The 13,764-nt window shown below is 38.3% G+C and overlaps 1 protein-coding gene across 1 annotated transcript in view; it reads right to left on the reverse strand.

The window, feature by feature from the left end:
- Nucleotides 1-4,429: 4,429 nt before the first annotated feature.
- Nucleotides 4,430-13,764, reverse strand: part of pcdh15a (protocadherin-related 15a) — a 76,991-nt gene continuing 67,656 nt past the window's right edge. The window contains exons 22-25 of the mRNA XM_010783224.1: nucleotides 10,379-10,488; nucleotides 8,665-8,805; nucleotides 5,063-5,190; nucleotides 4,430-4,474 (exon numbers count right to left, since the gene is read on the reverse strand). Of these exons, the coding sequence (XP_010781526.1) occupies nucleotides 4,430-4,474; nucleotides 5,063-5,190; nucleotides 8,665-8,805; nucleotides 10,379-10,488 (424 nt within the window). The remainder of the gene's footprint in view (nucleotides 4,475-5,062; nucleotides 5,191-8,664; nucleotides 8,806-10,378; nucleotides 10,489-13,764) is intronic.

The following is a 13,764-nucleotide window of genomic DNA, read 5'->3' on the forward strand; positions in this document are numbered from 1 at the left end:
TTTTTTTATTAAAATGTTCAACATCGTGGATAAATCCTTATATGCCCCCGGCAACACACAGAACGTCAACTTTGCCTCCTTATTACACCCAGCCCTACTTAAGTGGGAACAATGAGTCTGCGTCTTCGATCCGCACAGGTGGATGATGTGGGGATCAGAGTCCTGCATCGGGTCGGGTACCCAACGGGTGACCCGCAAAAAAAGTGATTCGCGGGTGGTATTTTTTCAAACATTTTCTTCCGGGTTCGGTTCTAAAGGAAAGAAGATGCGGGTCGGGTCGCGAGTGTTGCATAATAAATACATTTAAATAATAATAATTGTATTTAATGTTTAAAGATTCCTCAGACCTCTCCCCCGCGGAACCGCGCATAATCATAACAAACTGCACTGCATCAATCTGCTGCTGAGCGCGCCACATTCGAAATGGCTGAAGTGAAGCTCTCTTGCGTAAATAACTCTTCCTCCACAGCGAAATCCAACATCTGGGAGGCTTTTGGTGTCATCCTAGATGGAGAAAATAATCAACATCCCACGCTTTTTGAGCCAAATACGCAACTGCGTGTGTTAGTAATTGCATGTTTTCACTGCTCATAGGATATGCAGGTTTGGGTCGGTTTGCGGATCTTGTGCCGACAAGTCGGGTCGGTTTGCGGAACTAATTGGCAATATGTGCGGGTGGCGGGGCGGTCGCGGGTACGGGGCGGGAGCGGGTCTTGAAAATCAGACCCGTGCAGGACTCTGGCAGGGATGCAATGTAGACAGGAATAAACGCAGATCATCCTCTGGCAGCAGTACTTGAATTTGTTCAAAGTCAATGCGGAAAACCCGCACTCACACAGGTAGGTGGAGGTGAATGAGCACTTTTACAGCCTTTTTGGCGAGTTGGGGGAACTCAGTCTCCACAGACAGCCAAAAGTGTGCAAGTGACACTTTACTCATCTTTTTCTCGTTATTTTTTTTCACACGCTACGCCTCCCCTGAAGCTCTCTGGCGCCCCCCCAGGGAGGCACACTTCACACTTTGAAAACCGCTGATCTAGGTGACAAATCAAAACGATTCAATTTTGTCATGACAACAGGCCATCAGAGCTGTCTGATTATAGGACTTTTTATGGCAGCATTGCCTTTAGTGCATCCATCATCTCTAGTCATGGTGTTAACTTATGTTCTATAATAATGTCAAAACCATTGACGGACAACCATTATAACATTAGGTTAAACTACACCTGGCTGGAGGGGGTAATTTGATACACTGTTATTATGAAAGTATACATAATAAGTGCTAATAATTTGAGAAACATATTACATTTAAGGATTGATTTAAACAATGTTTTTCGATTCCTTAAATCAAAACAAAAATGAACGGCGAGAAAAACTTTTAGTCCACAAATTATGAGTATCATAATTTGCACGAGGCTTGTCAAAGCACTCCACAAACCACAGAATTCTCCTATCGACCTCAGAGGCAAATATTCTGAATGGCCAGTGAGCTCACACACAGGCATCAATTTTCAGAGAGCTTGTCTGTAGCAAGTGACACTGATAAATAGGAGCAATCTCTTTTTTTTCTTTCCAGCTATCCCAGGAGGAGGGGTAGGGGGGAGCAAGTCCCAATGAAAGAGCTGAATAAATCAGCAGAGTGAGATATCCTCATTGAGTGAAGAACATAGCAAATATATGTAACAGCATCATGTATGTATAGCAAACCTTTTAGTTGTGAACACTTGGGGGAAAAACTATCACTGAGGGAAGTTCGTTGTATTATAAGACAGCAACGGGAAAACATATTGATGGTTTACATTAAGAATTGAAAGCTAATCTGCTTGTTGTTGAAAAAGCTTTTTCAGTATGTTTAACACAAAGAGCCATGCAGTTCTTTGGCCGCCCATGAATCCACTTACTTACTAATTAAAAAAAGGGTCAACTAAGTGATACAAGGAGCAGAGCGTAATCATGCAATCAGAATTTTCTTTCACCCTTGAAATTAGATCTGAGCATCAAATACAGCAAACCTGTCTGGCACCACAGAGTTCATTTGCTTACATTAGAATGTCTGCCATGACTAAGTCATGGGATTATACTATTTTTGACTTGGAGTGTCAGAGTATGCCAAATGTTTGCTTTATTTCTAATGATTATCTCCAGAGGAAAAGGCTCTCAGCTTCATTACTAATGAAGTCAAGTACAAACACTTCACACGAGCCATACTGCAAAGAAGCCTCGACTCCGGGGAAATTATATATAGCACTTGACCCATAATTCTACACTTTGGTGTCCATTCCAAGTTATAGGAATGTCAGGAAAGGGATTTGAACTGGTTGTGGTGATGAAACCAGCCGATGATGATCTTTTCAGTGCTATTTGTACACCTGAACACACATAAAATAGTTTTTTTTACATATTAATAAATTGGTCATTATTTTAAATGATTTTTATCATCAAAGAATTTGCTTTACACTACTTATCTGGAATCTGCAGATACTTGCATCACTGTTCAACGTTTCTGTTTGTGCCTAACACACTCAAAATCTAGATACGAATCTACAAATTCATTCAATTGCCTCTGAAAATTGCCCTGGGACATGTAAATGAAACTAATCAATTTGTAATGTTGTAAACAGCACCTAGCATTTCCTGCTATGATAAGTCAAGATGTCAGCTGTGAATCATAGTTCTAATGTCACATGGCATGTGACATGTAATGTGCGTGTTCATGGATACACACGCGTGATGGATTATTACCTTCTCTCTGTTTGATCTTATCATCTAAATCGTATACACAGTACATATACGGTTAAGGAATAAATCTACTACAGTGTCGATGGCAAACCTTGAAGGCTTCAAATAAATTCACAATAATTGGCATTACAACATGTATTTGTAGCAACAATTGTGTTTCCTATAATCACTTTTAATGTAATTGTAATGTGATTTATTGTGTTGAAGTTCAAATAATGCCTGGGATAATCTCTTTGATATTCTTTGTTTCTGCATTAATGTGTTTGGATTATTTTATTACCTTTATAGGTATCTTGTAAAATGTGTTTATCTCTTGACATTTAATAATTGGTCTTGAATATATATGCTAAGCCTAGGTTTAATATTGTCAAATGCAGTAAAATATTTACTTTACCAAGTTATTGAAGAATGTTTCTGTGTGCTACAAGAGCCTTTTTTTAAGGATTATACCATAAACAGTAAAGATACACTTAATTAACAGAAAAAAGTACACCTACTTTTATTTGAGACCATCCATATAATAAATCTAAGGCCCTGGCAGCCAATGGTTTTCGCATTGTCTTTACTGTAACCAATGTATTGCCTATTATTTTTGTTTTTTTTAAGAAAGGGGGGAGATGAGTGACCACTGCCACTTGAGTTTTTCCTCAATAACCCTCTAATTAGTGCTTATTTATTGTAAGTAAGGCAGTTGTACATGAGTTTTGGTCTTAATATGCGCTGCCCAATATGGGCCTAATAAGGCAGTAGTACCACAAGAATAGTAATTCTCCCATAATAAGACTTAACAAATATGATATATTCTTATGTAACAAGTCATGAAACTATAAGTGTTAATTGCGTCTAAATAACTCAAAATTAGGTATTTATATCTAAGAACATGTTCCCTTTTTTAAAGTGAAGTCTTGTTAATAACCAATAAGCTAGTAGTTTGACTCTAATTAGGTATTTCTATCTAAGAACATGTTCCCTATTTTAAAGTGAAGTCTTGTTCATAACCAATACGGTGTACTGTTCTCTCTATGTGTTGTACTGTCTCAGTGTGAACATAGATTAAACAGCCAGCCAAACTCTTTTGAGAGCCAGGGAACGGGCAGCCATGCTCCTTTCTTGACTTATTTGCAGTCCACTGACATTCAAACGCATGCATGTTAATTAACAACTAGTTAATGGTTAATTTGTGTACCTCAATATAAAGTGTTACCTTTTTTTATTATATATAAAGTTACCTTTCACCTCCAAAATATTGGAAAAAGTTGTGTTGTGTGCATACAAACAGGCACATTACAAAGAGTTTACCTTAACACACCAACCACATGAGGAATAAACACAGCCTTGAATCCAAATACAGAACAAGTCTCCACACAGATTTGTGTTTCTATTGTTGCTGAAGAAACAGTTGGAAATCAGGTTCAAGGTCAATGTTAGCTGTCGTACAAAGCAGCCATCAACAAATCATAATTATTTGAATTGAAAGCATCGCGTCTCTGATGCTGCTTAGCCCTGGTAAGGCTGAAACAAGTAGTGTTCTGGGGAACGAAGACAAATGATTAAATACCGCCAGCTGATGTATGTGTTGTAGTTTGTGCAAAGTCAAACTGAATGCAGTTTTACTGACATTGAAGGCAGAGGTTTGGTTTAATTAAAGCAGGCAGTGAAGTAATGCTGTCTTAAAATCCTAGTTATAATGGTTACAGGCTTTGGTGGCTTGAGCGTGGGAGAATTTTAATATCCACCTGACACAATAGAGATGAGGGGGACACATAGTGTATAGGATTTTGAAAGTCAAGAGGACAACCCCTAAATCACTCCCCTTACATGGCTGTATTTAAATACTGTATAATTACAAATGAAGCACCCTATGTAACAAAATCCTGAAACCATGTTTGTAAGCTGTTGTGCTGACATTCAACGTCAACATTGAAGACACTGGTTTTGAAGGACTCTGTATACAGAGACACAAGTTCAAGCACACACTAACACTCTCCCACACAGACAGAAAATAGACATACAGTACCGAGTAGTAAACAGTATGAAGTGAAACCACCTTGTGCTGATAATCAGACAGGATGTCCAGCCATGCTTCTGTGAACACACAGGGATTACATCGCTCAACTCACTCTGATCCCACCTGCTCTTGGAGAAGGCATACAGTGGGGAGAGCGAAATTGAAGAAGAGATGGGGCCAGCGATATTGGAAGACGATGAAACCGTGCAGCAAGGAGCAGATCGGATGAATTCTCCCAACATTTGCTGCAGGGTAAATATTGTAGGGGTGGGAGCACAGACCAACAAAAATGAAAACAGGAGATGATGTTTCTTACCACTATCTTGAGCACAGAGCTGAAGATCTTGGTGTCCTCCGTCACGCCGCCAATGTAGAGGGTCCTGGAGAAAACAGGAGGGTGGTCGTTCTCATCCTGCACCTCAATGAACACCTTGGCTGTGTTAGCTGCAAAAAGCAAATGGCAACAGAATGCATTCAAACCATGTGGGAGTAAATACATAATAAATACATATAATTCATTTGCAAATGTTGAGACGCGACTCCATTCTGTGTACTTCAATGTACCTTTTCAAGCATTTGGTACCCAAGGTTTAATGAAACCTTTACAAAATAAGAATTTGGACCAGACGAGTACAGCAAGCGTATATCTGCAAGGTCTCTAACTGTTGAATAAAGACATTTCTGAAGTCAGCCACACTGGCACTAATCAAAAGTTGCATAACTGAGCCTAAAAATTGTCATTTCAATATAATATTTCCATGGTCATCAGTTGGTCCACGACTTCAAAGGACAGCTTTAAAAAATTCAGAAATATTTAGAATGTTTCATCACTGGAAAAAACGTAATGTATTTTTCAACAAAGATGTCATTGGCTAGCCGTCACCAATTTAACTATAATACATTTAATATCTGACGAGGCCCGGTTTGAATATTTCTGACATTTATTTAATACATTTTCACTTGAAGGAATCAGATTCACCCAGCTTTTGAAATCTGACTGAAAATAGTTTCTGTGGGAAGATTCACTGCACATAGAACACTTAGTTTTACTTTGACCAAAAGTAAATTAAGTACATTTAGGAAAACACGTCTTTCTTTAGCAGCAATTTTAACCTGCAAATCTGTTGCAAGAACTGTTTAAAATTGATTAGTTGAAGAGAGAAACATTTTTCCTTACTCAACCAATTAAAATGAAATATGCAAAAACTATTTTGGAGAAGATGAAAACTTGGGAGTCAACAATGATGAGGTTTATTTCAATAGATTTAAGGACAACTTTTGAATCGAGAAAATAAGACTAAAGTGTGTTGATAACTTCTCCCTCCCTGACCTTGATAAGAAGACCTGGCAAACAACTGAGCCATTTTGTCTTCTGTTTACCAACCAATTATTGAGAATCCTCACACTCTAAGTCAAATATGGCTCAGTAAAATAATAAAAGATGATGAAACCTTGCCATCCAAGTCATTATTTTTAAGTGAGGTCTACATAGCAACTTTTATTGGAGAATTTGAGGACATTATTTTCCCCATTACTTGGTGCATGAGGATTCCATCAATAAAATGCTCTGAAAGTTTAACAGGCAAGCAATTTGCACAAGTGCAGTGGAGAAACAGAGACCTTGTGAGAAAACAATGTGGAAAGAGTCAATCAATTTGGTATTGTAGCAATACATTTGCTGGTTAACTGGCCTGTTTGTGAGGCTTGTGAAATATTCATCCTGCCCCTTTAAAAGAAAACCACACATACTGTATGCTGCGTACAATAACATTTGTGCCACCTAATTTGTCACAGTTACATCTATGCATTGAGCAGCATAAATATATACGGCAGAAAAACCTTTCAACACTGCAGTTTAGGTAAAGAATATGCAGTGTCAAGGTCCAGGACCATTTTGCTTCTGGTGGCATACAAAAATGTAAAGCCATGTCGCATTGGAGCTAAGGATGTACCAGGGGAATTGGACAAACAAAAACACAGCACATCAAATTACTGGCACAAAAGCTGGAGTGCTCGGCACAGAGGAAGGACTCCAGGGGGTGGAAGTCTTTGTAAAAAGCGGCTATATTCCATCCTCAGAGTATCAGGATATAAAAACATAAATGTAGCACACCGTTCCTGTCTCACACTCACTAACACATAAAGATGCATGAAAGAAACCGGTCCATTAGGAGGAGGGATTGCTGCTAAAGCAGACTAATATTGAGGGTGCCCAATAGTTCATTCTCATCATCATCAACAAAAACAACAACAACAACAACAACAACAACAACAACAACAACAACAACATGTTAACACAGTCTCACTCTGGATTACTGCAAGTCAGTAGGTTATGTGCATAACAAGGTTCAAAATGGGCTTAAAGAAGTCAACATAAAAACATCTGTGCATAATGCTTTGATTTTAAACTCATATGAGAGTAGAAAGACTTGCAGTAAAACAAGTGAGTAATAATTGTTTTTTCTACACTCTAAACACACTTTGAAAACAGGAAGTCAGCCTATAGATGCCAAAGAAGCTCTTCAATCCTCTATTACAGCCATCTAATAAGGCGTTGTGAGTGGTGTGTTTGTCTGAGTATTATCTACATGTAATTAGAGACAAGCGCTGCAGGAAGGAGTGAAGAAGAGCACGTAGAGAAGAGATGGATTCAGAAGGAGGTGTAAACCCAGCTAGCACTTCATCCATCATTCACAGAACTTTCCTCTGTCCACAAACGAACCCCATGGTATCCCAGTTGGAGCATGGCTATCAAAGAGAGTGCGGTCGGATGATTTCGATTCAGAAAAGTGCTTCGTGGACGATCAGAAAGCATCTCAGACCTCCTTTCTGACCGCGCTACGTCTATATTACTGTGTGTCTGAAATAACTTTCTGAAATGTTCAAACAATCGTGCCCACTTGAAGAAGCAATCGGCCAGGTATGAGGAAAAGTATGTTTGAAGATGTCCCATTACTTTGTGTTTGTACAGACGAGTTCAACATCCCGAATGCATTTGAGGGGAGAAATGATGGGAAATTATCCCCGTTTCATTAGCCTATACTACAAAGACAAGCAACAGCTGCATTAACTGACAATTTGCTTTGATTTATGTTTTGTCACCCACTCTCGTTTTGGGGCAGTTCTGGTTAAGTGAAAACAAATGGGCCATTTCTGATCATTAGACCGATACAACAGATTTGGACAGTGTTGTTAAGGATTTATGATATTCTCCTTTGACGATACGGACAAATCGTGTTTCATGGTTATTATAATAATCACCATGACTGACAGATGCACACAGAGCGGGTACAAGAATATAACCACATTTTATGAAAACGCATTGAGCAATTCCATAAATGAATATAAACACAAAGTACAAAACTGCTCGCATCATAGCCTGCATGTATGAAAACGAACAAAGTAAACAAATAAACCTAAGTAAAGTAAGTCAATTTAAAATCTGCTCTGTGTTCAACGGAGTGGAACAATAAACAACCAATTATACATAAGGATCAGTACAGTAAGAAAGGCCACACTAGAATAAAGTATACTATAAACCTATATATGTACACACTGGTTTTCAAATATGCAGCCTACATGTAACAATGTAGGTAGCACACATACATATCAAGTTTATTAAAAGGTATATTTTTATACTGTACGGTTCATATTAAACTGGGCAGAATGTAAAAATCTCTACATATGTACAAACTAATGATGTAAAATAAACCTACATAATTGCGTTACACATGAACATGCATTTGAGGGAGGAAAATAAATTGGATATCATTTCCATGACTGCATTAAACTGTACTGTCACAGTGAGGGATTATTATGATTAAATATAAATGCAACACCTGGAACAGATTCATCCCTGAATTTCTACAGTACAGCTCAACCTCCACATTAACCCATTTATTGAACACTGTTTCTTACTTTTAGAAGGCACACGCAGGTTGGACATGACAACCAACATGGAGTCAGCCTGGACCCGAAGCACATAGCTCGTCACATTTTCATAATCCAGAGGTTTAGCTGTTGAGATGACACCTGTCCTGTTGTTAACCTGAAAATGACCTAGAAACAGACAAAGTCAGAGCACAAAAGACTGAATAGATAAACAGAATGGTTACTTACAATGTTAAACTTTAGCACAAGGTTTTCTGTTCAGCGTGATAGCAGCACTTAATCAATGTTGTGTAAATGCTGGAATTACAACTGAATGCATTAATACTCCTCCACAGGCTCTCTTCTTCTCTAGGATAATTGGTTCATAAGCGAAGAGCTCAATAAAGCCTTTTTTGTACTTATTATATAAAAAAAGCTGCAACGATGTGAAGTTGAATTATCCAGAAGCAGAAGAAAAAACAGTTATGTGACAGTAACTGTTGTTGGACATACAAACTGCATTATATTGTTGTATAAAGTAATTATTATTCTTCTGTAAATGTTTCTCTTTCTGAGAACACTTTTGGAAATATTTCATATTATGTTAATATTCATTCTGTATTTACTACTCATTTTATTGTCTACTTTCTCTATCAGCCTGTCTCATATTATTTCTATTAGTAAAGCACCTTGTAACATTATAAACAAGGAATAAATAAAAATACTAAATACTTATACTAAAAAAGAAAGCTTTATATTGTAATATAGGCTGCTTACATGCTCTTCTTTAAATACTTTTAAAAGAACTTCGTAGATGGAGAACTGACAAAGGAAATATCACAGAAAGACAATAGATGTGTTTCACTGGCATGGACAGACACTAACTCCTGTGTGGCAATCTGAAAAGGCCAAGCTTCAAAGTGCTTTTGCTTTTTCTGAGAATATTACTGCGGGGGGCCTGGAGGTGGATTTATAGCACTCTTATTAAGTCTTGAGCCTGGGATTTTCAGGAGCATCTTAGGAAAAGTGACACTAACTCATGTTTCCACATGACACAGACCACTACAGGAGCACTTGAGGTGCATGCTGGGAAAAGGTTACTGACTGACAGTGCGCTAATACACTGTGCTTTCTCCAGCTACGTCTCCTACTTTTTTCTTAAACACCTGAGCTAACCTCACACCTGTCTGGTGTTTTCTCTCTTTCCCAGGGTGTAATTAAGATGTTCAGACTCTCAGTGAGAAAAGCAGTCTACAGCAGCAAGTGTGTCAAAGCTGTCTTCTTCTGTGGCTTTGACGTTCATACGGCAATGTTTAAAATAATCTGGGAGCTTTGCCAGGAATATTTTAAATCTGCATCTTCTGATTTGAGTGAAAGCACATATTATTTGACAGTTTTCTTTACTGTGATGGTTTGTCGACATCTGCAGCCGTCATACATTCTGCTTCGTGTCTGGTCCCCTTTTCAAGCTTTAGATTCACATTTAATGTATTAACATTAGCTCTAATGATTGTACTTTTTTAGCAGTGGTCCACTTCAGTTTTTGGATATATTGAAACTGAATCGAGATTGGTAAACACAAACATATGTATGTGTGCTCAATGTAGAATAACAAATAAAGAACAGGAACCAAATACATTTTTAATTGAAGCATTTCCATAATTTGAGTGAGTGTGTTTAAATGAAGTGGTAGGAGACAAAGTATCATAATGCAAAAAAATGCATGCAAATGACTGTATGGAATATTATCTGGACTACATACCTAGTTCATTTCCTGCAACAATGGAGTAGAAGATGGTTTGATTGATAGCAGCAGCGAAAATAGTCCCGACCCGTGTGCCTAATGGAGCCAGCTCACTAACCAAAGGGAACCTGGAAAGAAGAAGAACATAAATCATAAGACAACAGATATAAATAATTGAGGAATCTATTAAGTTCCATATTCCAATATCACAGGTACAGTATAAACACAGTTAGGATAAAGACAAGGGTCCTAATAGAAGCCAACGTATATGTACATCGGTATACGTACAAATACAATGTTTGGAATACATTCAATCTGATTAAGTCAGGCTTGATTTTAATCCCTTTCGAGACTTTATTTTCCTCTAAATAGTTCACTGTTCGGAAGAGTCACATTTAAAAAATAACTATACCAAAAAGGAATAATAAAAACATCTTCATTTTAGTGTTAACAACAGGCCTCTTCCAATGATCTTGGTGGGGTTTGATCCCTATTGTCTTTCTTACAAAAGTATTTTACTTTTATTTCACTCCATTCTCCAGATACTGTAACAATAAAGCACATTACTTGCTCTTTTCGGGTTAATAAATAAGTAAACCATTTTTGCTCTAGGGGAGCATAATGTAGTTTTGGAAAAATACAACTCATAAATAAATTATTCACAACTGCTTGGATCAATGCCAGATCTCCCTACATATTAAATAATAGCAACACAGAATGCTTGAGAAGCAGAGATGAGGTTTCTCTGTAGGGAGGCCGGTTTCATTTTAAGTGATAAAGCGCGGGGATCAGAGGCTCAAGGAGACCTCTGTATCAAAATGCTGATCCTTCTATTGATTGGAACCGACCAGTTTACGTTGTCCCTGACCCACCGAGCTCGCAGCGCTTTTCCGTCCTGACCCCGGTCTCTGCTGACAATTCAACGTGCTGAATTGTCAGCTTGAGAAAACCTTCAAAGACAGCCACTGTGATCTGTTTTTAATCCAAAGGGAACCAGTCCACGAGAAGGAAGACAAAGGTGAGGAAAACAAACAAACACAGTCTCTTTTCATTTCTTCGTACCCAACATATGCGGTATGGCATGTTTGGGCTGGGCTGTGTCTTAAACCCTGAACAGGACAGGTTCTTAAAGATAGAATAAAAAAAATGATGAATAAAACATAATAATGCAGATCAATTTGTGTAAATCTGGGACTGTTTTTCTTTAACTAGCTCTAATGAATTATTTAGAATGTAATGTTCCTTCAGCAAGAATGAGCAAGACCATTTTAACTCAAATTCTAACTCAATTTTGTTAACAGATAACTAAGAATCATATCCATATACAAGGTTAGATAATAAATACAGCACAAATTGTTCTTGTGAACGGATTCAACTGTATTTCGTCCTGATACGTAAGACTATCAGCTAATGACTATGCCTGACTATCAGGCGTACGAGTGGGTAATCATATCCAGCAGATATGATTGTCACCACTCTCCGCAGGATTAACTGCCGCCATAAATAGCAGGGATTCCAGTTTTGTCGGTGTGTAGGCAAGGGATGATTTAATCTGATAATGTCATCTCACCGTGACAGCCCTCATGTGATTCTGTGACTGCCTTCTCACTTATTCTTTCATCTTTGCATATTAGGTGTGTGTGTCGATGTGCATTTAAACTTTGACTACCAGCAGCAGTGAGAAACATGTGACAACGTTGTGGGAGTAATGCTCACACTATAATCTGTGGCAGTCAGATTGTATTATACAGTGTATGTCAGTGTTACGAGATATTTTTGGGAAAAAAAAGCTATCTTGGCAGATTGAGTTATATACATGGACTGGAGGCGATTAATAGCCTTCAGTCCATGTTCATACTGTAACACTTAATTCAATTATTTCCCTTCTCTAGTCTTTGTTGACCCCAGAGTTTCAACACATTTTACCGCATGAATAATACAATTGTCAAAAAAAAAGAAAATGTGGTCAGCCAACGTTTCCTTCAGGGTGGATCGTTATTTTATAGACTCAGAGCAACTCATAGGTTTGCAGTTTTCGAAGGTTTCAAAAGTAAAATTGAACCGATTTTTCAGGTAGAGATGAACAGCGGAAGAACTTAATTCACACAGAAAAAGAGAAAGGCAGATGTTGGCAAAATAAATGTAACCTGGTAGACAGTTTGCAATTGTGATAGTCACTATAGATTATGTGTTTATCGCACTAAAGCTTCAGAGGCAAACAAAAGCCCAAACAGTCATTCTCATACAACATTCAAGTAAAAAAAGATCCCTCTAGTCATCCTGGGGGCAACAACAAATGCCACTGAAGACAAACAATTCCCAAGGATGTCTTGGGTTGAGAAATATTCTGTAAAAATCAAGCCATTCTCCTGGGCGGATGTATTATAACAGATAATATGATGTTATATTGTGGTTCGTGAACCAGACTCAATGTGCTCACAAAACCTTTCCCCAAGAAATACAGTGTTGTTATTGTGAACAATGTGTTGTTTGGATAATACTAAATGACTTCTGATCAATTTCTCCCTAGGTGTACTGTTGGCCTGTCACTGAATAATTGCTGTCTCTGTGGTATCCAGAAGCGATAAGCCACACCATGCACTACAATGATGGGAACCATTTCATTAATGTGACCTTCATATAAGTAGATTACCCATTTGGCTCAGGAACAGGCTGACTCAAACACAGAGGGAAGCACTTGAACAATGTGAGCACAGCGAGGTGCAGCACGGCTCGATATGCGACTCTAAATCAGTCACATAAATGTGGCATCCATTGGAACAAAGGGTGACACAATGGCTGTCACTAAATGCATGTGCCTTCACTTTTAATACACTTTTCAGTGTGTTCTGTAGATTAACAGCCCAGAGGTGGGCCTGTCATTGGCCATATGAGACACACTTACAACGCTCTTGCCTTGGTTGACATTAATAAAATGTGCACAGATTCAACTGGTGCTTGACTATTTAATTGCTTGCTGTAAATGCCACTGTTCCACTAGATTTTGGATTTTCCATAACTTTACTTGGCTGCTGCAATGTTGACACATGCAATTAAAATACCAATGCAGATGATGGGTACAAGGAGACATAATTTAAATCAGGTTTTTTTTGCATATGAAGCTGTTATGCAGTAAATAATCTCTGCCAACCCTCTTACTATTGCCTACTGCACTGAATGAAGGGTACTCACCAAGATATTCACCATTTATTGCAAAGGCAACATACTGTAGTGTCAGCTTCATATGGGTCAATAAGGGTGCTCAGCTCTTACCTTTTCCAGCAGTTTTTGCAGAGAAAACCATAATTTGGACCTCAATGCGTCGTCTAAGTCAGTGGTTCCCAACCTTTTTTCCCAAGAGCCCCTCCAAATGACTCCTGTTGGAAGTTGCGACCCCCCCCCCC

The sequence above is a fragment of the Notothenia coriiceps genome, unplaced genomic scaffold, assembly GCF_000735185.1.
Source record: "Notothenia coriiceps isolate Sejong01 unplaced genomic scaffold, NC01 NC01_scaffold00024830, whole genome shotgun sequence".
NCBI classification, from domain to species: Eukaryota; Metazoa; Chordata; class Actinopteri; order Perciformes; family Nototheniidae; genus Notothenia; species Notothenia coriiceps.